The 22499-nt window shown below is 40.4% G+C and overlaps 2 protein-coding genes across 2 annotated transcripts; both read right to left on the reverse strand.

The window, feature by feature from the left end:
- Nucleotides 1-3970: 3970 nt before the first annotated feature.
- cdk5 (cyclin dependent kinase 5) lies at nucleotides 3971-14221 on the reverse strand. Its single transcript, XM_079569440.1, has 12 exons — nucleotides 14028-14221; nucleotides 13678-13766; nucleotides 13513-13580; nucleotides 13351-13411; nucleotides 12771-12827; nucleotides 12584-12679; nucleotides 12404-12478; nucleotides 10395-10491; nucleotides 8045-8114; nucleotides 6311-6371; nucleotides 6141-6221; nucleotides 3971-4266 (listed from the first exon to the last, which is right to left on the reverse strand). Exons 1-12 carry the CDS (start codon nucleotides 14062-14064, stop codon nucleotides 4180-4182), a joined length of 879 nt encoding a protein of 292 aa, XP_079425566.1. The 5' UTR covers nucleotides 14065-14221; the 3' UTR covers nucleotides 3971-4179.
- Nucleotides 14222-15434: 1213 nt separating this feature from the next.
- abcb8 (ATP-binding cassette, sub-family B (MDR/TAP), member 8) lies at nucleotides 15435-22318 on the reverse strand. Its single transcript, XM_079568910.1, has 16 exons — nucleotides 22141-22318; nucleotides 20991-21318; nucleotides 20709-20864; nucleotides 20190-20284; nucleotides 19915-20020; nucleotides 19686-19847; nucleotides 19054-19139; nucleotides 18882-18979; nucleotides 18683-18788; nucleotides 18547-18580; nucleotides 18315-18451; nucleotides 17968-18062; nucleotides 17489-17622; nucleotides 16994-17141; nucleotides 15967-16217; nucleotides 15435-15699 (listed from the first exon to the last, which is right to left on the reverse strand). The coding sequence occupies exons 1-16, from the start codon at nucleotides 22233-22235 to the stop codon at nucleotides 15616-15618; spliced, it is 2115 nt and encodes a 704-aa protein (XP_079425036.1). The 5' UTR covers nucleotides 22236-22318; the 3' UTR covers nucleotides 15435-15615.
- Between the last annotated feature and the right edge of the window lie 181 nt (nucleotides 22319-22499).

Genomic DNA, 22499 nt, shown 5'->3' on the forward strand with positions numbered 1-22499 from the left:
GATATACCAAACTGTTTTTACAGCTCAAACAGCAAAATGTATGAGCGTTGTGGGTGTCTGGCCGTCCGAGGTTGCAGGGAGGACCTTTGATGCTGCGTTCATTCTGGCTTTGACCTGGTCCAGAGCATCCAGCGTCTGTGTGTGAGAGCCAGGGGTTTGAAACCAGACCGACCCTCCGACACCCTGACCTATACTACTGCCGTCTGCGCAAGCCTTTATATGGCATTCATCGCACTGAAATAAGTATCGGCACCTATAACTTGAACACAAGTGAACCATGTTGTCGTGACAGTGGAGAATGCTGTGGTGTGGGCCAGTGGTGAAGTTGCTGAACATTGAAAACCACACTCACACCTGGAGGTTGTGGGATCAAATCCAGCCTCTAGTACTTGGTCGTTTCCCTCTTCCCTCTCAATAAGGTCCTCTTTACAAATAAGACTATACGTTAAAGCTACTACCCACTGTGAGTCTGTCTTTACTCATGTCTTAGACAGATTTAAACTTTAAATTATAGGTAATGGAGACCCAACAGAGTTCTCCAGCAACATCAATTAAGTCATTCAATATAATTAATCTGAGCAAAATGACTTATGAACTTCCATATAGTTAATAATATAATAATAATATAACTAGGGCTGGGTACCTGCTGGGAATTTAAAAGAAAAAAAGTGAAACACAAGAAAGATTTAAAGAAACCTGGGGGGAAATAGAAAAATAGAACATTTTGGGACAATTTGGGGAAAAAACTGTATTGTTCTGGTATCGGTATCAAAAACCAAGTATCGTTAAAGTACCGGTATCGGAACCCAGCTCTATTCCTGACCATCTTTGTGTACCTGTGTGGCCCAGTGGTTAAGTTACAGAATGAGAAGTGTTTCTGCTGCTGGCTCAAATGAGGCGTTGCTTTGTGCTCTTGCTTACACAGACGAGGGCCTTTGTCTCCGCTTGCGGCTTTAATCTCAAATTATAAATTTGGCGTTTAGCTATCCCTGTTTGGTAGAGGACTTTTTTTTTTCCATCAGGATACTAGTAAATAATATAATAAGTCAAACAGATCTTTGTTCTCTGGGCATTTAATTATTAGTGATGGATGTACCGAGCCAAGGTGTCGACACGACGTGTGGAAAGTGCAGAAAGCAACGCCTGAGATGAGCTGCAGCCATTTGTGTCACTTTTGAAGACACGCAATGTCTACAGTTACTCGTTTCTAAAAGAAAAAAACAGAGCTCAAGAAAGTGCAGAACAGTTTTATGTTGACTTTACTGAATAGGAAATCTGCACAAAATACCAATGACAGCATTTGTTCCAAGTTTCGAACAACCCTAGCTAAATGTACGAGCAAAGTGCAAAATCCATGTTTCATTCGTCGTATAAAATCAACTACAGGAGTTTGTCTTGAAAAGTCCCGTTGTCACAAGCAAAAAGTCACTGACGTCTTCGAAGAGGAGGATGAATCTCGGAGACCTCCTTGTTCGAAATGCTATTGGAAACTGCACTAAATAACGTGACGCTACATTTCAAAAGAACAGATTAAGCAGACATTCCTTCATTAATAAATACATGCATCCAATATCTGGCTCTACATCAGCAAAAATCAATACGCGACTATGAACGAGGTTATTTTAGCACTCCAGAATGCAAGCTTTGACAGTGAGTGAAAGAGCACCGTGCTTTGGGGCCAGCTTCACAAAGGTGTTGAAAATTTAGTTTCAATTAGGACTACATGAACTACATTGTTGATATTTGCAAAGGATATTGTGCAGCCTGAATTACTGTAGTCTTCACTGATTTTGCAATCCTTCAAAATGGCAGTACCCATCCGATTAGCAATTAGCATTAGCATAAGGCCAGAAAGCAAACAAAGAGAAAATAACTACCCTTTCTCTCATTACTCTACAACTACTTGAACAAATGCTGAATTATGAATATATTTCCTGCTAGATAAAGATACAGAGACATGGAGAGGAGCAAAGTGATTCAACAGCCCATAAAAACATAAAGAAATGAAGAACGCTATCTGTAATTGTAACGTTAGCTTCATGCTACATGCTAACGCTAGCTTTGAGTGCCGGTTTTTCACTTCTACTGGACAATTTACAGTGTCCAAGCATTAATACAGACCCAGTTTTGACTCGACTATATTTGTATGTGATAAATATGTTTATAGGCCGCCGGAAATCTTCACATTGCCGTCTGTATCTGTGACAAATATTTCTTACATTTCACCTTTTAATTTTTTGTTTGTTTGTTATAAAGGCAAGATTCACCATTTTGGTAGTAACTCATATCCATAAAGTAACATTATCCAAATAATATAAAGAAAAAAGAGAAAAGAGCCATTGAACCCCGTTAGCTGCTAGCATTACCCATTCTGATGAATCCTTTTGAGTGAACTCTAATTTGAGTATTTTCAGTTTAACATGATTGCAAGTGAAAAAAACTGGATCTCTACACCACTTCGCAACATCAATTAAAATACAAATATAAATGCCATGTTAGCCTTCGTAAAGTCGCCACCAAAGCGAACAGTATACATTTTAGTTATTCCTTGTTAGCCGCTCTGTGCAGAAGCAATACAAAGGTAATTGGCTCACCACGAGAGAATAGCTTTTAAGTGCCTTTGTGAAACTAGACCCTGAAGTCGAATAACAGTGCGATCTGAAACCTAAAAAAACGCCAACAATGCAAAACAATGACATATTCTTATCTCTAGAGTCAAATCTTACAAAAGCGTATCCAAGAAAAGCTAAATACAAAGACATGTGTAGCTGCTGGTCCACTAGTCTAAGTCTTATATTGGCCCATTAAGTTATAACCGGATTTTGTTCTCGCTGTCAGTGTTCAACATGTAGGCTACTGTACTTATATAACAAATTAATCAGCAAATGGAAAAAAAAACAAAAGTGCACAGAAAACAAAATAGCCTGAGAAACAAAATGGTAACATTTTTTTTTGACAATCTTTGCAATGGTTAGTGGCACATCTAAAGAGTTAGGAATATGTAAATCATGTCAAATTGTGTGTTTTGCCTCTCCAAAAGTGATTCCATTATTGGCAAACGTTCTTAGCTGCCCAGGCTTTTGTGACAAACAGTGGGTTCAGGAAGTATTCATACTCCTCCATGAAATTTGACGCTCAAATTATTATTTACAGCCTCCCCCTGCTGCTAAACAGACTTTGGGTATTGGGCCAAAATCCTGCCATCACTGTTGTGGGCTGAATATATGGTAAACATCAAAATATTAATTAAAATTTCAACAAACCAGTTGGTAATTTGATCAAATGCAGTAAAGCAACTCAATTATTTTTATAAGGGCAAATCAGCATAATTTAACTTTGAGTTTTAACTTTCACAATGATTTTAAAATTGAGAATTGCCTCAGGGGCTGGGGGTCTGGATGTGGACCACGGGCCGCATGTTTTGACTATAGGATGTACGGCATGTACAATTAATGATAAATAGGTTTTGGGGCCAGTTAAAATATAATCAAATATGTCTAACTAAATGACTAAGAGCCTGAGGGGCCGTTTTGTTGTCCACTACGGGTGGTTTAAATATGCACCCAGCATGCCACGCTTTTAAAGATTATAAATTAACAAGCCCCTTCAAATTAAGTATTTCGGAAAATGTAAATAGAGAAACTTAATTCAGGAAGAGTGCCTTGGCTTTTCTTTTAAGTTTTCGCTTCTTTAACATCAAAGAGCACCTTCCCCACGGAAAAACTGACAGAACTTGCACAGCACTTTGACATTTTGAACTTTTCAAATTTCTACATTTAATGCAAGATAATCAGTCATGTTTCTTACAAATAGAATAGAAATGTAGACAATTTGAAAATAGGACTGCTACATGATAAAAAATAAATAAGTCTGAAAACTTCCGAAACCCACTGCAAAAGTATACATTAAAATGGAGCCTCTGAACAATCTCATCTTTTTAAACAAAAAGAAAATATGCCCCGTTGAAGAAACTAACATGAAATCTGTGTAGCTTCTATATAAAAGTGGTTTATCACATCCCGAGTATCGCAGGGGGAGTTTGTTATCAGCAGACATACGTTAAAAGCTTGCAGAGTGATTTTGTTCCACGCTGAGGCACAGAATACAGAGTAGGTGATGAGGAAACCGCTGAAGACTGAAAGATGATTGGTGGAATGGGTGGAGCTGAGGGCCAGATCCCTATGGAGGGCAGAAGTCGGCGAAGTACGGGTGCTGCAAGGCCTCCTCCGCCGAGATCCGCTGCACTGGGTTGCACTTTAACAGGTTCTGTGAAAGAAGGAGGGGGGGAAAGTATAGTGAGCAGTGCTATTTTTGACAGAGTTTTGTTACTGAAGTATCTTTGCTCAAAGAAACCACACACAACAGTTTGTACAATGCCACATTTTATGAATACAACTTCAAATTGTTTCATCAGAAGCTTAGACCCAGCTGTTCATTTTGATTACCTGAAAAAATACATATATCAATATTTAATGTTTATAATTGAAAATCATATAAGAATTTAACAATGAAATACAGGCTGGTGAAGAACTTGACTCCTCCCGCTGGCAGCTGTGGGAATAACTTATTTAATTTAAAAAAACAACTTCCAATTCCATTTTACGGCGTGTTTTACAGCTTCAGCACGCCGGGATAAACACACCGAGCGCAGAACAGCTCAGAACATACATAATGCTGGATTATGGGCTTTAAAAATGTGAATGACAGTTTAGGGTTTTAACAACGACGCAAGTGTAACCAGGAAGTACAGAACGAGGCGCTGACACCGTAGAAGAAGAAACGACTGAATTAAAGCATTTCTCAAGGTATGTCAACATTATAACATGAAGCTACACAAAATGGAACACCTTGTTTTGATTTTTCTTTGCTAAGCTCTATATTAAAGTAGTTATTCATTTCTAGCTAAACATGTCTATTTAGTTTTGAACCGTTTTTCATTTGTGTAATTTAATATCAGACATTTTTGCTACTTTTGCTGTTCCTTTACTTGGCAGTCGCAAAAAATATCCCTAATGTTGAACAAAATCACAGTGGGCATTACGTTGTTGAAGAGTCAATTACTTCTAAATTGCAATACTCTCATACAAGTAAAAAGTAAAAAACTATTCTTGGGAGAGCAGTACTACCCGCCTCCTAATACAATTTTAGGCGCTTTGGAGACCCATAATCAAGATCGAGTACTTCATTTGTATGTAAATATTTGGGCTGGAGGAAAATAGACGCATTCTTTGTTTTAAATGAGATTTGTTGTCTTTTCTTTTTTTTTTTTTTATTGAAAAGCTAAACCATTTTCCTGCTCTCCAGAATTGCTGGGGGCTTGATGCTATGGATGTAAATCAGGGTTGCACTGTGGCAGGGTTATTAGAATAAGCCAGCGCAGCACAACCCACAGACTCACTTTGGCAGGCGGCAACAGCAATTTATTCATTATGTCTTTAGTTCCAAATGTGGAGTGGGAATTTGCTAAACCACGTGCCATCCCACTCGAAAAGTCTAAGGCGGAGTTCCCCGGATCAATGGCTATTCGCAGGACACGCTCGGTGGATGAAAAAAGGCACTGCAGCTACAACTTCTTGGGAAATAAAAACTTGCTAATGCTAAATACGACACATGCTCAATTGCCAGGTCTGGATACGGCCCTGCCAGTTGGTCGGGCCTGTTGTTTATTTGTTTCCACTCAGCATTGATTCAGGCCGACTCCTTTTCTTTTATCCTCTTTGTTAGAGAATAAAATTAAAAAGCTATTTATCACACTGGGTCATGCTGTAAAGTCGTACTATCTCTGTCATAGCCTCGACTGTGGTGCTTCCCTCAGCCACTGAATGATTTGCCTGCATATCAGTATGACGCTCGACAGAGGGTATTATCTCTCTTCTGTGGAAGCATAGAGGGACTTGAATGGTAGGACTAGTCTAGCGCAATGTCTCAAGTTCGTGTCTCTCCCGCACCGATGGTAAATAAACTTCTCCTGCATAAGACATCAGGACTGCTGCCTGTTCTTCATCTATCCTCTCAGACGCCATTGTTATTTCTTCACTCTCAACCCCCACCTGAACCGAGCATCCCTAGTGGGAAATTGGGAATTGAGGATGTTGCGATAACAATGAATTAGCAACGCATTTCTTGCTTCCTGGCATTACCTGGAGTAAATCCCGTCCTGTGCTACTTAGTTTTGGAACCACGTTGACCAGCGAGGTGGTGGCTGGATACATCGGATATGGCTGTGGACAAAGACGCAGCACAAAACAAAGCCAGTGTTTTAGTCAGAAAATCAAACTTTGTACCTGCTGCTGGAAAATCAATAGCTCACCTTGTAGTCTGGCAGCTTGGTCATTGTGGGCCACTGCTCCTCCGTCGGGGTTCCCAACAACGTGCGCCGGGTTAAAGAAACACCAACGGAAGCGTGTTCCTCATCCTTCGGAGTAAATCATTCAACACACTAGGTCAGTTGTTCTCAGCCTGCAGTGCGTGCACCCCTGGCGGTGCTTGGGTCACCTGTTATTCTAAACTGTATCATTTTGTTACTTTAGTAGGTATTTTAAGTTATATTTAACCCCTTAACTCCCACCTGAACCGAGCACATTTTCTCCAGCTTTACCCCAATCCAAAAGCTTCTGGGAAAAAAGGTGTGAAAATAGCAACACAACTGAGACGAAAACAAGGATGAAAATGTGAAAAAAGTGAGGAAAAAATTGACGAAAAAGTGACAAAAAAGTGACAAAAAATTTACCAAAAAAATTGACAAAAATTTGACAAAAAAGTGAGAAAAATTTGATGAAAAAAATGGACGAAAAAGTGATAAGAATTTGACAAAAAAATGCGAATAATTTGCCGAAAAAGTGACCAAAAAATGAAAAAAAATATATATATATCGAAAAATTTGACGAAAACAGTGATGAAAAAAAAACTGATGATGTGAGGAAAAAGATCAATTTAGTTTTGTAGGTCTTAGCTTTCAAATGAGGTGTTGCACTGGCCTACAGGATTTGGGTAAAGCTGAACTGGAGAAAATGCTCTCGGTTCAGGCGGGAGCTAAGAGGTTAAGTTACATGTTTTCTTGTTTCGACATTGTGTTTAGAGGTCATTTTGGACGTATTTTAGACCTGGTTTAGTCCCAGAAGTGTGGTTCAAAGTCATTTCTAAGGTTCCTAATGCATTTTTAAAATCCCAAGTCTTCAAATGGATGATTTCATGAGCATGTTTCACTACTGTTTCACAACTTTCAGGGAGCAATATGTCAGGCCACACAACAACTAGCTGCTACTTCACAATCTCTAAAAAGGCTCATATGATGCAAAAAAGGTGTTTGTTTTACAGCAGACTTGAGGACAAAACTAACTTTTATTACAATGCTGGGGGGGAATCAGATATAGGGCCTTTAAAGAGGGGGTATTACGCTTTTTTCAGGTATTTGGTAAGAACCTTGTCATCATCTTACACTTTGCTGTTTAGTAGTAAACCTCCCATTAACCTCCTTCCACCCTCTACTCTTGCTCCCCTTTGCTACGCAGCCGTTTCAATAAAGAGACAGAAAAAATGCTGTTGGGAAGCTGTGGCTGAGGATCGTTCATTTGCGATAAAAGGATTAAGCTCAGCAAGAGATCGAGAGGCGAGGAAAGGATAGGGGTCGTCATGGGTGTTTAGCCTTTGATTAGCCTCTGGGGATGATACAAAGATTACTCAAAGATGCGCGAGTGGCTCAAAACACAGCTGGGTATGTTTTTGATGAGAGAATCGAAAGTGGTGCGGTGGTTCGTGCTCATTCTTCAACAGCGAGAAGGTCCCGGCTTTGACATATGAACTGACAAACTTAAACATGGTTTCTAGAGATTGGCAGGTTTTATACACAAAGCCCCATGTAGACTGGACTACTTGTTTGCAGAGGCATTGAACTACCCAAATAACCGCAGCCGTTGCCATTTTCTAATGAACCATTCCAATTGTTATTTCATTTCAAATGCAATGAATCTCCTAGCTCTATCTGAGATCAACACAAAACCCCTTAATTTTGGACTCGCTTTGTCAAATATTTCCAAAAGGATATCTGAAGATTCTCTTGAGCTGGTCGTCCACGTCGTTGCCAGGGAAAAGCGGCCGCCCCGCGTTGGCCAGTTCTGAATGGCACAAAGAACACAAAGAAAAGCATTAGGGCTGAACTGAGAGGTAATGTGATTGCGGTTACACTTGTGTTCTCGTTTTCAAAGTCAGGAGTATGAACACAAGCAGAGGTCTAGTTACTACAGAGCCAGTGTGCCTGCGTGCTTCGCTTTTCACGACCCTTCAAGTGGCGATTTGTGAGACTAGTTTTCGGGAGCTGCCTATAGAAGTACTGTTACAGTGGAAGCTGGACCCGAGGCGGCGTCAGGGGTTTTAAATTAGAGTCGAAAGTGCTGAGCCAAAGCTTTCAGGTTCTTCTATTGCGGTGAGGGTCTTATTAAGCCTATTAGGTGAGCTCACTTTTCAGAGCCCGCGGGCAAGGATTTGACGGAGCGCTGGTTAAGATATAGCGGCATATGCCTCTAATGAAAACAGAAATATAGAAGCTCACGTTGAAGCTCACAGATCTCTAACTCAAGGGGTCATAAGTCACTCCTGGCACTGGTTAAAAATTAAATATGGAAATAGTCTGCAAGTTTTCCATGCTATGTAGGCGTCTCATACTGTGTAGCAAGTTCTTAGCCTGACCGGCCAAGACCAAGTGCTTTAAAGGCGCTGTGCCCGATATTTTTTCTTTTTTGTTTATTTACAGAAATGAAAGATGGAGGGAAAGTTTAAACTGTTCCTGAACTCATTCCCTAACACATTTCTCACGTCCCAATTCCGCCCCGGGGAAGAATTGGGATGCTAATATAAGGTTGTAAGCATGTTGTGTAGTCTCACTTTTATAGTGTCTTTTTGGGGTCACGGTTTCAGTAATGCTAAAATATAAACAAGCTCACAATCATTATATTTAGATACAGACGCGTCATACAAGGTGGCGTGGCCAAGCTGAAGGGGGAGAAAACCTCTCATGGGAATCAAAATTTTTCATTGTTTTTACATATTTATCCCACATAAATAAAGTCAAGCCAAAATAGGGTCCATATGGATGTTTATCTACAGCAAATTGTTCAAAAACAGAGAATTGGTTACAAACAAGAAGCTAAATTGCTCAGGGTATACGAGGCGCATCATTACGCACAAAATTATGCACATACATTACATTACAAATGCGATTTGAAAAAAAGCAAACTATAGCATAAATCAATAGGTTTTCATTTTACAAAACACAATTAGGCTTAATGCTTGCCAGTGTTTATCGGGTTTTAGCGCATGTGCAATTCTGTTCGCAGGACGTATTGGAAATTATAAAATAACGCAGGTCCCCCGTCAAAAGAAGTGGGGGAACATAGGACCCAGGGAACATAGGTACGCACCCCATACATGAAGCTTGCATAACTTCCTGCTTTGCAAAGATGCCGTCTGTGTCTATGTACAATGAAGGATGACAAAACTAGTTTCATTTCACTACTGGCAAGAAAAATCTATATATTGTTGTTACTCCTGAAGTGTTGTCCTTTGGGATTGACAGATGGATTAACCGATCACACAAACACATACCGTGTCTGCATCAGAACAATGAAGTCTTGGAAACCAAACACTGGTAATCAGAGGCTAGAGAAGCTATAAAGTTTCCTCTGAATGATTGGGGATTATACAAGAAGAAATTTGAGGTTGACCGATATATCGGCCAACTGATATACTGGGCCAATATTTGGGGATTTTACAATATCGGCTATTGGCCGATGTAGCGCAGAAAGTGATAGAGACTTCCTGTTTATTTGGCGAAGTCAGGGCTCTAAAACGAGACCTCCCACAACTTCCTAGGCCTCAGGGGAACAGTTAGATACAAGTTTGTTAAATACAAGTTTCACTAAACCTCAGTGAATATGGATGCATGCTCTATGTCATTTTGAAACACAGAACCCGAAGAATTCAATCGGTGAGTGAGTGTGAACAATTGTATTTTTGAACGGAGATCAAAATGCCACGGCTAACAGTATGCTAATGCTAACGACAGCATGCTAATGCTAACGGGAACTAATCAAGGCTGGGACAAAAACTATGATTGAATCACCTAAAGTGATATAATACAATCAACCACTGTTAGAGTGGCCAAATATTTATGTTTTTACAGGATTATGGACCAGACATTTGAAAAATCTGCCAAAAATATCGGCCAAAAATATCGGCATTGGCCAACAAAAATCCCCCCAAAATTCGGCATTGGCTTTAGAAAAACTCATATCAATTCATATTTATGATATATTTATTTATTTATCACCTCCAGTGACCGAACCGTTATTAAACCTTAATGACAAAAGAAAAAAAAATAAGTGAATTGCAAATCTCACCTGCAAAAATACAGCCTGCAGACCACATGTCGATTGAGGTAGAGTAGAGCTTGGCGCCAAAGAGCACGTCCGGGGGCCGGTACCACAATGTCACCACCTACGACACAAATCACACCCGTCCGCTCTTACTGATGACAAATGTGCAGAGATTATAGCCACTATTCTGAGAGCGGCTGGACATTTTTAAACTGACAGACTTTGACAGATACGGCTCGGGCGACTTGGCAGCGCTGTCACTACCCGCCATCTGCTCCTGCCACTGTTTCTTGACATTTTTAACAAAGTCCTGCTGCGCAAGTCGGACGTTTTTTCATTTAGTTACGAGTAGGAGAAAAAAAAAAGTCTGTAATGAAGTGCACATCCACGCAGGGCTCAGAGATGAATTATGAGAAAGTGAACATTCCCAGCGTGCGTGTGGGCGGGTTGTATGCAGAGCAGAAAGTGCTTGAATTTGTTTCTGACGCGACATCTCACCGCCAGCTGACCCTCAAAAACTTTTACCGGCAATTTGGAAAAATAACAGCAGCAGTCAGCAGAGAATCATTTGGCAAAGTGGTTTGAAAATGTTGCAAAGTCATATGCAAAGTGACTTAAATACTTTCCATATTGAAATTCAGATACACAAACTATCAACAGAGCTAAAAGATAATGTCGGCTTTTTTTTGGTTGTTTAGGACTTTTGAATGGAGATCTAAACAAAGTCATGCGTGGATCATTTGAAGTATTTCAAAAGCGACTTCACTGCAAACAGGATTGGCTAATCAGCAAAATGACTAGACAGAGAAAGCCTAGGCTGACTAAATCTCAGGAACAACATTTTTGACAGATCCGAGTTTTGAAATGAGGTGAGACCTGTTCACAACAAGGACAATAAAGTATATCTTAAGGTTAAGGTTAAAGGTGCATTATGCAACTTTTTATGCCAAAAAAAAAGTTTATATTTGTACACATTTGAACTGGTAGAGTCCTAGCCGTTGTATGAGGGGTCAGCATGACGCCTTTACTTTCCATCACAGTGGTCTCTAAGGCGCTCCAGGATCAATTGTTTTGTTGGTTTTCTGGAGAGAGTGAAAACCTTCCACACAATTGATCCTGGAGACCACTGTGATGGAAGGTACAGGTCCTATTCTGACCACTCAAACAGTGGCTGGGTCACAACAAGGTCAAATACACACAAATATCAACTTTTTCTTTTCCACATAAAAAGTTGCATAATGCAGCTTTAAGCTCAAGTTGTCAAAAAGTGAGTTTGTGTTCTCAATAATAGCAATCTGACTATAACATACAAACATTCATTTAGGCATCTTGAAATGAAAATGTGCAATGCAACACCAATTATTAGAGGTGCCCCATAGCCTTCTACAAACAAAGTATCTGTGGCTTTTGCAGATGGCTATTTCCTTTCTTCTGATGTACACACGGGTCAGAAATGCCTGTGGTACTTTGTATACAAACAAAGGGGAAGCATCTTTGTTTGTTCCAAGTTGAGCAGGGGGTAGAGAGAGGAACGGATGGTGCTTTAAAAGCGTGGCAGGCACCAACTCAAGGCTAACTACAGAAATTAACGACGCTCAATAATGCCGCCTGATTGTGCGTGTTTGCAAAAGGCTCATGGTATATGACTCACATCAGATCTACAGCTGAAAAATATCAGATTGAGACTTCAAATATGCAACCTTGACCATCTAATAGCTTCAACATTAGTTATGATTGTTGCTAGGCTCCATGCATTAGTAAAATAGACAGCCTTAGAGGAACCATTGAACTTCCGCCATGTTCCGCTCATTAGAACGCAGTGATTTCATATTATAATAATTTTAAATTCAGTTTAAGCTTCCCTTTTATGCTTTTTTTTTAAGTTCATTGCTTTATTATCTTGGCGTAATTTGTACCTTGAATGTGTGTACAGATTTTTTGAAAAACATATTGCATTAAAAGTCTTGCTACAACATAAAAGCAACATGCTTTCATTTGTTTTATGTAAACACCGAATTTGGACCTAAACGTACCTCTGCAGAATAACACCTCACAGGAATGCCAAAAGCTCGTGCCAAGCCGAAGTCTGCCAATTTTAGCTCTCCATTCTGAGGAAAAGAGAAAATTAAAATATATATATATATATATATCACAGTCTGCATGAAAACAAATGAAGGAAAATACCTTCAGATGACCAATAAAACCAGCCTTACTCTGTTGATGAGCAGATTCTGTGGCTTCAGGTCCCGGTGAAGCACGTTTCGACTGTGGCAGAAAGCGAGGCCCTTCAACAGCTGGTACATGAAAGACTGAAAAAGAACATTTAAAAAAGACAACACGATTATTATCTAACAATAACTAAACATCGTATAAGGCAGTACAAAACACGAGATGTCTTACCTTCACAGTTTCTGGATCTAGATCACCGTTACAGCTGTCAAAATACTTCTTCAAATCCTGTAATAATGGTGATTAGTTAGTCTTTTTCCAATTTACGTTTTTAAATGATTCAGCTCAGAACACACATTTTAAAGTGTTCAGTCGCATTCAGACTCTAGAGAAGACCTAAATATAAACTAATACAAAGAATTGCCTGTGTTTGCAGAGATTAACTCTATATTCTATAACATGTTTTTTTAACGTGTAGCTTTGATAACATTTGGCGTGGCATTGTTCACTGTAATGTCAAAAGATTGGTGGCTAAATCATGGTGAAAACTAGGCCTCCCTGAACCGCCCTTTCACAACTTGAGCTGGATGAATCCTGATTTGGCTCATCAGGGAAGATACAACGTATTGATAAAATGGCATAGAGGTTACTCAGGAGTTGTTAGACCTTACTCTTACAGCGCTTAATGTTGCTGACTCTACACCTGACAACAAGCAGCAACACCGGAGCCTTGGCCAAGCGGTGTAAGAGCCCACAAAGTCATGTTTAAATGTGAATTAAAAGCTAGAAGAAAAACAAAAATCTACCTCACCTGGTCACAATATTCAAACACCAAAGTTAACTTCTTGTCACTGTGCAAAACATCATGTAGCCTATAGAAATAAAATTAATACATAAACAATTATCACAATGTACATCTTTAACATGGCAGATAAAAGCATACATCATGCACATAAGAAAATTATACATTTACCTAACAATGTTTTTATGTTTTAATTCTTTCAAGAGACAGATTTCTCTGAGAGCTGAGCTGGGCACCCCCTGAGATAAAGACAGATCATGACTGGTCAGTGTACAAAGTCATTATTCACAAAGTAACAGTGTTTTTTTGTTAATCTTCAACATAGGAAAGACATACCTCATCGTCGTCGTCTAGTCGGACTCGTTTTAGAGCTACGATTTCATGTGTTTCTCTATTTTTAGCCTTGAACACTGTGCCATAAGTACCTGTCAAAATAAACATCATTAGCTTAGCATGTCCTTAGCAGCTAGCTGGCTGCTGATATTTCATATGCATCGAAAATAAAGGCGAAAAGATTCCTGACACCGATCAGAAGCTGAAACTAAGGGGAGGTGCAGCTATAAAAAGATGATGCCGTTCTCAATCTGCAAAGCCCTTATGAATGAAGGCTAACATTAGCTCTGCTCAGCTATGTGGATGCTAGCAAACCACAATTTTATGTCTAAAATAGAGCAAGCAGAACTCACCTTCTCCGATCTTTTCAAGCTTTTCATACTTCTGCATGGTTGGCCCTTGTAGCCAGCCTCGACGATTTCTACAGAATAAATCTAGGGGAGTTTGAGGCTTTTTATTTTATTTTATTTTTTAGCTTTAGCCCCAAACAGGCTCCACTTGATGCTTCTGTCGCTCTGCAGCAGACAAGCTTCGCCTGCCTCTGCGGACCCCTCCAGGCCGAGCGAAGAACTGCAGCCCCGTGAGACGTGTTGCGGCTGCTGTACATCAAATGCTGGCTTTATTTTTTAGAGAAGCCAAAAATATTCAGTCAATTTACTCTTACTTGAGTACTGTAAGCGCTTCAGCAAAAAAGTGTGATTTATTTTCAATACGCCATAAATGGTGTGAAACAAAACATAAAATCATGTGGAATTTGTGATATTTACAAAGAAATTTCCAAGAAAATACAGAACAATATAAATAATTGTATATTTTATAAGTAACAATTGTTTTTGACTGAAGTAAGAGTACAGATACCAGTGTCTGCCTACATTGGTGTATGAATGAAAGAGTGAATGGGTGACTGATTCCTTGCTGTAAAGGGCCTGATGAAGGTGGAAAAGCGCACTATAAGTTGAGACCATTTACTTGAACTTTATCCAGGGCCACTCACTCACTCACTCACTCACTCACTCACTCACTCACTCACTCACTCACTCACTCACTAACTAAAGGACAACCCACTCACCCTAAGCTACTGTTATAATTGGGGGTATAATCTGGCCTGGGGAGTAGGAAATAGCCTAGGCCATAATATACCCCGGGGTATGAAATGGCCTAGGCCCCTTTAACCCCGGGTGTAGTCCAAATGGGGGTTACACTCTGGCCTGTTTCACCGGGTCACAGAGGCAGCAGTTTCAGCAGAGATGCCCAGACCTCCCGATCCACGCAGACCTCCAGCTGTTCTGGGAGGACTCCGAGGCAACACCGGGCCACAGAGACATGTCCCTCCAGCGTGTCCTGGGTCTTCCACGAGGCCTCCTCACAATAGGACATGCCCGGAACACCTCCCAAGGGAGACGACCAGGAGGCGTCCGAAACAGATGCCTCAGTACCAAAATGCACGACATCAAGTAATTTGTTGCATGATGTCTTGCATTAGAACCTTGAAACACCAATGAATATGAATTAACACAATTGCGAAATTGAAGCTCGAGAAAGTATGCTACAGTATTATTATGTGTGCATACTTTTAGTATGCCACAGTTTTAGTAAGTTTTCATGATGTTATATATGGCAATATTCTTATACTTTGCGTACTTAAATTACTCTATACATACATTATATACTGACAGTGCACACTTCACATGTATGTTTAGTAAAATAGTTTATTATTATACATTTATATAACAATAAAATTCCACATTTAAAAGAAATGCATTTAAGACAGTACACTAGTATTTCCTTGTCACTGGTCCATTACATACAGTATATCTCAAGAGGTGAATGTATGTAAACTTTCAAGCATAAGCAAACACCCGATTCATTTCCTTACGTCTATCCACACCACTTCTAAGCACATTTCCCCCCTACAGTAGTTTTGTAATGTCATCGGAGTGTTCATTTCTGCTCCTCGGCTCTTTGCCTTCGGATGAGATCTGCGTACAGTCCTCCTTTGCTCAGCAGTTCCCCGTGAGTCCCGGCCTGGAATAGAGGAGGAAGATGCTTGAGATGGTAATTAAATCCTACAGTTCACTTATAAGGAAGTGTTCACTAGAAAGGCATGAATGAACATTGAGTTAAAGGCATTTGCTCGAGTGCTACAATCAATCTTTTCAATATCGGATAAAATGTTACACGAGAATATTACCAGAGGGACAACCACCCAGGTCAATAACCTGCACTCAAACAACTTCTCCAGACAGACATTATACAAGAGGCCCGTGAGAAACTTTTAAAATATGACCATACCTCTACAATCCGTCCATTGCTCATGACACATATGAGGTCGGCCCCTTGTATAGTGCTGAGCCTGTGCGCGATGATGAGCACGGTGCGCCCTCTTGTGGCACGCTCCAGCGCCTCCTGAACCACTCGCTCCGACTCCGCGTCCAAAGCACTGGTGGCTTCATCCAACACCAGGATGCTGGGATTCTTAATGAGCGCTCTGGCTATGGCTATGCGCTGCTTCTGTCCACCGGATAACGTCACGCCTCGCTCCCCTGGGGGTGAAAATGTCAAAAAAAACATTTACAACTGAAGGTGGTTATTTTACAGCAGAAGTCAAACTTTGCATTGACTTAATTTATTGCATGTTGATGTTTCTGCCCTTTGGTTCTAACTTGGAAAAGGTCTTACTGTGTTCGTGAAGAGGATGGATATCTAGCAGGATATTTGTTTACGGCAAAATATAGCTGTAGACATCAAAGCAATAAAGCAACTGAATATTTAAGCAGCATCTGTTTTTCCATTGTGGCCGTGTTGTTAATTGGTATTTTAAAAATGTGCTTGTTGTTGTCGGCAAATGTAAAACACACCCACTCACATACTGTCAAGCGGCCCAAACGTTTGATCGCAAAAGCACTATTAGCTCGAGCCTTTCAAAATGAATTGTGAGACTAAAAAAAATTGTTTGGCCATCCAGCGAGCAGAACGAAGGAAACTTTGGCTATAATTTTATGCACACTTCTATTAATCTGTAGAGATAGGGATATTTACTTCTCAATTCAACGAAAGTGTAGCCGATTCAGATTTCGCTCAAAGTGCCTACCGTTGTACCCACTGGGTAAGACAATCCACTAAGCCCTTTTGTGAGGTTAATGCGAACATGAAGGGCATCATGTCGTGGGTCTCTGCGGTGAGAGTTCATCATAAGGTTTCTTTTGATATAAATAACTCTTACCCGAATGTTAATGCAACCCCGTAGTTTTCCGAGCCTCTTTATGATACGATACAAGTGGGTGATAGGTTTTAATTAGCGGTAAAGGGAAGCACATACCGACCACTGTGTTATAGCCGTCTGGGAAGCTCATTACGAAGCCATCCGCGTTGGCCTGCTTGGCTGCATTAATGACCTCTGCATCTGTGGCCTCGGGCTTCCCAAAGCGGATGTTCTCCATGATAGATGATCCGAACAGGACCGGCTCCTGCGCAGAGAGGAGAGGGATTCAAGCTGCCAGGACTGACAATAATTAAAAGGCCCTGCGCATAACTTTGTTGTTGTTTCCTCGGAGTATTGTCACTCTTGAAAAAAGTTTGTTTTAAAAGCAGCAATTTGAAGAATACTGTGTACTCGGAGGTCGCATGCTATGTACATCAAATTACACATGATTTAAATGATCCTGATCTAGTGTAAGAGACATCAACCTCCCAAAACAGAATGAAGGCTTGTGTGCATAAGGGCTTTGTTAGAGCAAGAAACGAATTGGGGCCTACAGTATCAAGGCGATGTACTTAAATAATTTGAACCCAATTAGCTTTCAGTCGCACACACCTGATTGATGAAGCCAATAACTTGTCCCCTGAGCCAGGATAGGTCCAGTGTTCGAATGTCCAGTCCGTCCAACATCACCACTCCAGTGTTTGGGTCGTAGAAGCGCTCCAGTAAGGACGCCACTGTGGATTTACCTAATGAATAACAAACAGTGAATAAATCATGGGGTTAAAGTGGACATATATTGTGTATAGTGTGGCCTGTAAACGTTCTTTTTGCCACTTCAGCATTAATATTTCACGTTTGCAAAGAAAAGAGAGGGTTCGCTCTTTAAAGCATATCATATGTTGCTTGGAGCACTCTCCAATGGCAGCAGGGGGAATTGCCGTTCATAAAAAAAAAAAAAACAAGACACAAGCTAACTTTTTTTTTTTCCCAGTGGCATGCTAACAAAAGTAAACATGTATGTATGTAAGATAAAGTTAAGTCAAGCACTTGTTATACATTTTTTTGAGAGTGCTGCCTAAAATGTATATTACCTCCGCCTGATTCTCCAACTATGGCAACGGTTTGACATGGGGGAAGTGTCAAGTTGAGCTTCTTCAAAACTTGCTGGCCAGGTCTGGTTGGGTAACTGTAAACACAAATAAAAGGCACGTATGATTTTCAAATAATAATGTGACAAAATTGTGATAATGTTGTTGCTTTTTTTTTCTAGACTAAATCAATATAGAGACTTTGTGTAAAAGAATAGTCATTGGTTGGCTACATTAGTATTGGACAGAGGGTGGGGTGTGGCTGTTCCACCTTGGGGCTTGTGCGGGCAGGGCATGAAAAAAAAGTCAGGAATAGTGCATTATTAGACCATCACACATATTAAACGAACCAAAAAGAGACATCCATGAAGTCCACTCTCCCGACGAGAGAATGGTAGGGGATGCGACCTCCACCGTTGATGGCAATCGTAGGCATCAAAGTAAGATATTCAAAAACACGGGCCCCAGAACTCATTCCTCTCACCACCTAAAATAAGCACAAGAAAGTATCAATACAATAAACATCCACAGAAAACATGGCATCAAATAATAAGCTTTTTAATCAAAGTGTCTGGGGCTTACCTGCCCGAACAGGATAGAAATGCTAGCCAGTGACCTAAGTTACAAAGACAAAAGAACAAAGCAAATAAGAGATCATTTGATACTAAGCTGACTTTTTTGAGCTTTGTGGTATTTCTTTTTTTCTTTTTTTTTTTACCTCTGCACTGTCTGGGAAGCTACCAGGAAAGACATGAGATCTCCAGGGGACATTTCATTGCTAGATATCATCGTACCTCCAGCAAAAATAGTTCCAAGTACAATGCCTGAGTCAGCGGGATACAGAATGTATGAGCGCAGTAACATTTTACACAATATACAGAATGTAGTTCATTGGAGAAAAAAAAATATATACTTACAGTTCAGTGCCATGTTTGACAGTCCTTGGAATATGGCTATTCCATTTCCAAGAGCCTCATTTATTTCACAGGATTTGTCAACTTCATGGGCATATAATCTTAAATGAAAACCGTGAATGATGAGTCAAGTATTGCGTTGCATCAAATTAAATTTGAGTAAAAAGTAACTTACTGAAGCTCTCGGTCTTCCATGGCAAATGCTTTTACTGTGCGAACATTGCCAAGTGCCTCGTCTGCGACGCCGGTAGCTTTGGCAACCTTTAGGGAAAGAAAATAAACATTATGACATCTAGATACTGTGGATACTTTGAACCGTCTGCACATTAAATTGTATATTTCCCATCTGGCTGTTAGGAATAAAAGGAATTACATGCAAATAACAGCAACTTTGAATCATAAGGAAAACATTTCTCTAAAAGCTGCTTTGTCATTTAACTAAAACACGAAATGATAAAATGGTACACACATTATTCAGTTTTAGTCGAGGTTAGGTCAACAAAAGCTTCATTTGGTTAATGCGAAGTTCATTTGTGTATCGTATGGCTTCAGGGACGTTTTAGCAAATGTAATAATGATCAGACTTGACAGAAAAAAATTGACTTGGAAGACCGGTCCTCTACTGCTCTACTTTGAAACTGTCTGGGAGAGAGGATGGGGTGTAATTACACATCTACTAATGATCCTCTATAGCAGTAGTGCTGTAGTGTGAGCCAGTGTCCCGGTGCTCCCGATGGCCAGTCCAGCCCTAGTTTTTAAAGAGTTTGGATTGTCAGCATTTAAAGTTATGTGTAAGTCACCACTTGCCTGTTCTTGGGCAGCTCGGGACAGTTTACGAAGAAGCGACCCGATCAGGGCTCCGGCCCCGACTAAACAGGGGAGAACCACCACCGTCAGTCCAGTGAGTTTGGGAGAGATGAGGTAGAGAGACACAAAGCACCCGACTGTTTGTGTCATGCTCCGCAGTCCCTACGAAAGAACAAATCAGTGTGAGGATTGTTCCGACGACTGAGCAACAGGTCCTTTATGAACCTACCTGAGAGATAACTAATTTGAACGATGACTTGAATTCTTGGATGTCGGCGGTCAAGCGATTCACCAGCTGCCCGGTTTTATTGCCATCAAAGAAAGCTACATCCTGCCTAAGACAAAAACAAAAACGTTTTTATCAAGATCAAGATTTTAGTGCATTCCAATTCCATTCAAAAAATCTCAGTACTGTAGACCATGAAGCACAAACATCAATACTTTACAATACTTTACATCTAACATCCAAACTTTTTGTGAGATCTATTTCTTTGCATCAAGTACCTCAATAAGGAGAAAAACAATGTCTTCCTCATGTCGGCTGCCACTCTCTCACCCACTCGCGACAGAAGAATGATGTAGCCGCTGGTGAGCAAGCCCTACGCACAGATGATGATTAATGACCAGTGAAAGAGGCCATTTTCCAGTAAACGACAGACTGACATTTATTATTAGTTCGTTTGGGTATTTGTTTATGTAGAGGGGTGGCTTGCAAAACAAGGCAGAGATATGTGAAGAAGTCATTTCTGCTCAAAGTCAAGGTGAGGTTATCTTTTAAATATTGTATTTAATGTAACCTTACAACAAATGTCCGCTGTTTACAAAAAAGGTGTGTAAGGCTGCAGACAAAAAACTCTTCTTGTTCTTTCCAAATACACAGTCTCTTAGAGTTGTCTCCTATGTATAGTCTGCCATTATTTTACAATGTATTCACCTGCCTCACTCCCAGTTCTGACCTTATCTCCACATTGTACACGAGCTCCCTCTTTGACGTACAAGAGCTGTTTGCAAAAGATATCGTACCTGCAGCCCGTACAGACCGAGCAGTTTCAGCGCAGGGCCTCTTATCTCCTGAACATAGTCTCCTGCTTGTTCTCGGAGATATCTCGCCACAACATTCACCAAGTCCCCGAGCATCAAGGGGATCTGAATATTGAGGATAGCAGCACCAAACGCAAGCTGGGAAGGAAGGAAGAAACAATCCACTTTAGAATGTACTTTACAACATAGCATTAAAACAGTTTCATGTGACCAAATACAGCTTAATGCCTGTGTGTGGCATTTAATTCCTAGTATTACACTCACCACAATAGCACCGATGAGAGCAATAAGCTGAGGTTTAACAAATTCCCAGAGAAGATGCCACTTAAATTCAGGGGCAATGTCTGTTGCATCAGTCTTTGTTGGTAATGTATTGTTGTTTAAATCGGCTTCACAGTAGGCTACTTTAAAAAACACCCGCCCTGATACAGTGAGAAGTGCTGGTCCCAGGATAAAGCGCAGGGCAGATTTGGAGGATCGGGGGTCCTTGGGCGAACACTGACGGACGGTTCTCTGAGCCAAGCTGCAGAAGCGACGGACAGCATTGCTGGGATGTGGTGAGGAGATGGTAGAGCCTGGAGACGTGGGCAACCTGTGCAGCAAAAGCAAGTGCAATAATAAAGGCACTGCCGACTTATTTTACTTCATAGTATCTGATAACATTGCGTATAATGGAAAAGTGTCTTAAAGGTGCATTTTGCAACTTTTTTATGGAGAAATAAAAGTTGATATTTGTGTGTATTTGACCTTGTAGTTATCCAGAGGCTGAATGAGTGGTCAGCTTGGCGCTTTTGCTTTCGATCACGGTGGTCTCTACAACGCTGCAGCATTCATTGTTTTGTAGGTTTTGTGGTGAGAGGGTCCATCAGCAGTGAAAACCTTAGAAACGAATTGATCCTGGAGCGTCCTAGAGACCACTGTGATGGAAAGTAAAGGTTCTATGCTAACAACTCATACGGCCGCTGGGTCACTACAAGGTCAAAAACACACAGCATCAACTTTTTTTCCACATAAAAAAGTTGCATAATACACCTTTAATATCGGCCAATAAAGACATTTTGGTTTCAACACTGTATAACGTGATTGTATTGTAATGTGGATATTTAAAAAAAAAAAGGATACAGGATTCAGTTCAACCTATGTTTACAAGAAAGGTGTTGCGAGATCATCATTTATCAGTTAGAAGAAATTCAACAAAACTGTATTATTTTTAGGGAGATGTCAAGCATAAAGTAGTATGCCCTTTTCTTGAAAATTATCATTGCCGTATTAGTCATACATCTGATAATGATTAAACAGTCACGTCATTGCAGCGATTTAATGGTATTAGTGCAAAGTAGTGTCATTTCATGTGAACACACTGCTCATATCAGCTGATTAGCCACACTAGCACCAGACACATAACAACACCCACCGTGAAAGTCTGCAGAACTCCGCCGCTTTTCTGCTCCTGCATAGTAACAACGCAGGTGCAGTCGTGTTCATACGACAGCAGAGTAGATGAATCATTGTGCAGCCTTTTCCCTCAATAACAAGCTCATAAAGCAGCAATAGTCATTAAGCTGTGTAGTAATCCACTGCAAACCTGCGGGCTGCCATATTGACTTTGACCCACAGTGCATTTCTGTCACCATCCATAGCATTTTCTCTTTTTAATGTACATATATCAGTCACATTAAACAAATTTTAAATGTATTTTGTGTACTAAAGCGCACATGTTAATTTTCTTAGTATAATTTGTACAGTTGACAACTCGAGAAAATACTTTTGACT

Source organism: Gobius niger, assembly GCF_951799975.1.
Source record: "Gobius niger genome assembly, chromosome: 13".
Classification (NCBI taxonomy): Eukaryota; Metazoa; Chordata; class Actinopteri; order Gobiiformes; family Gobiidae; genus Gobius; species Gobius niger.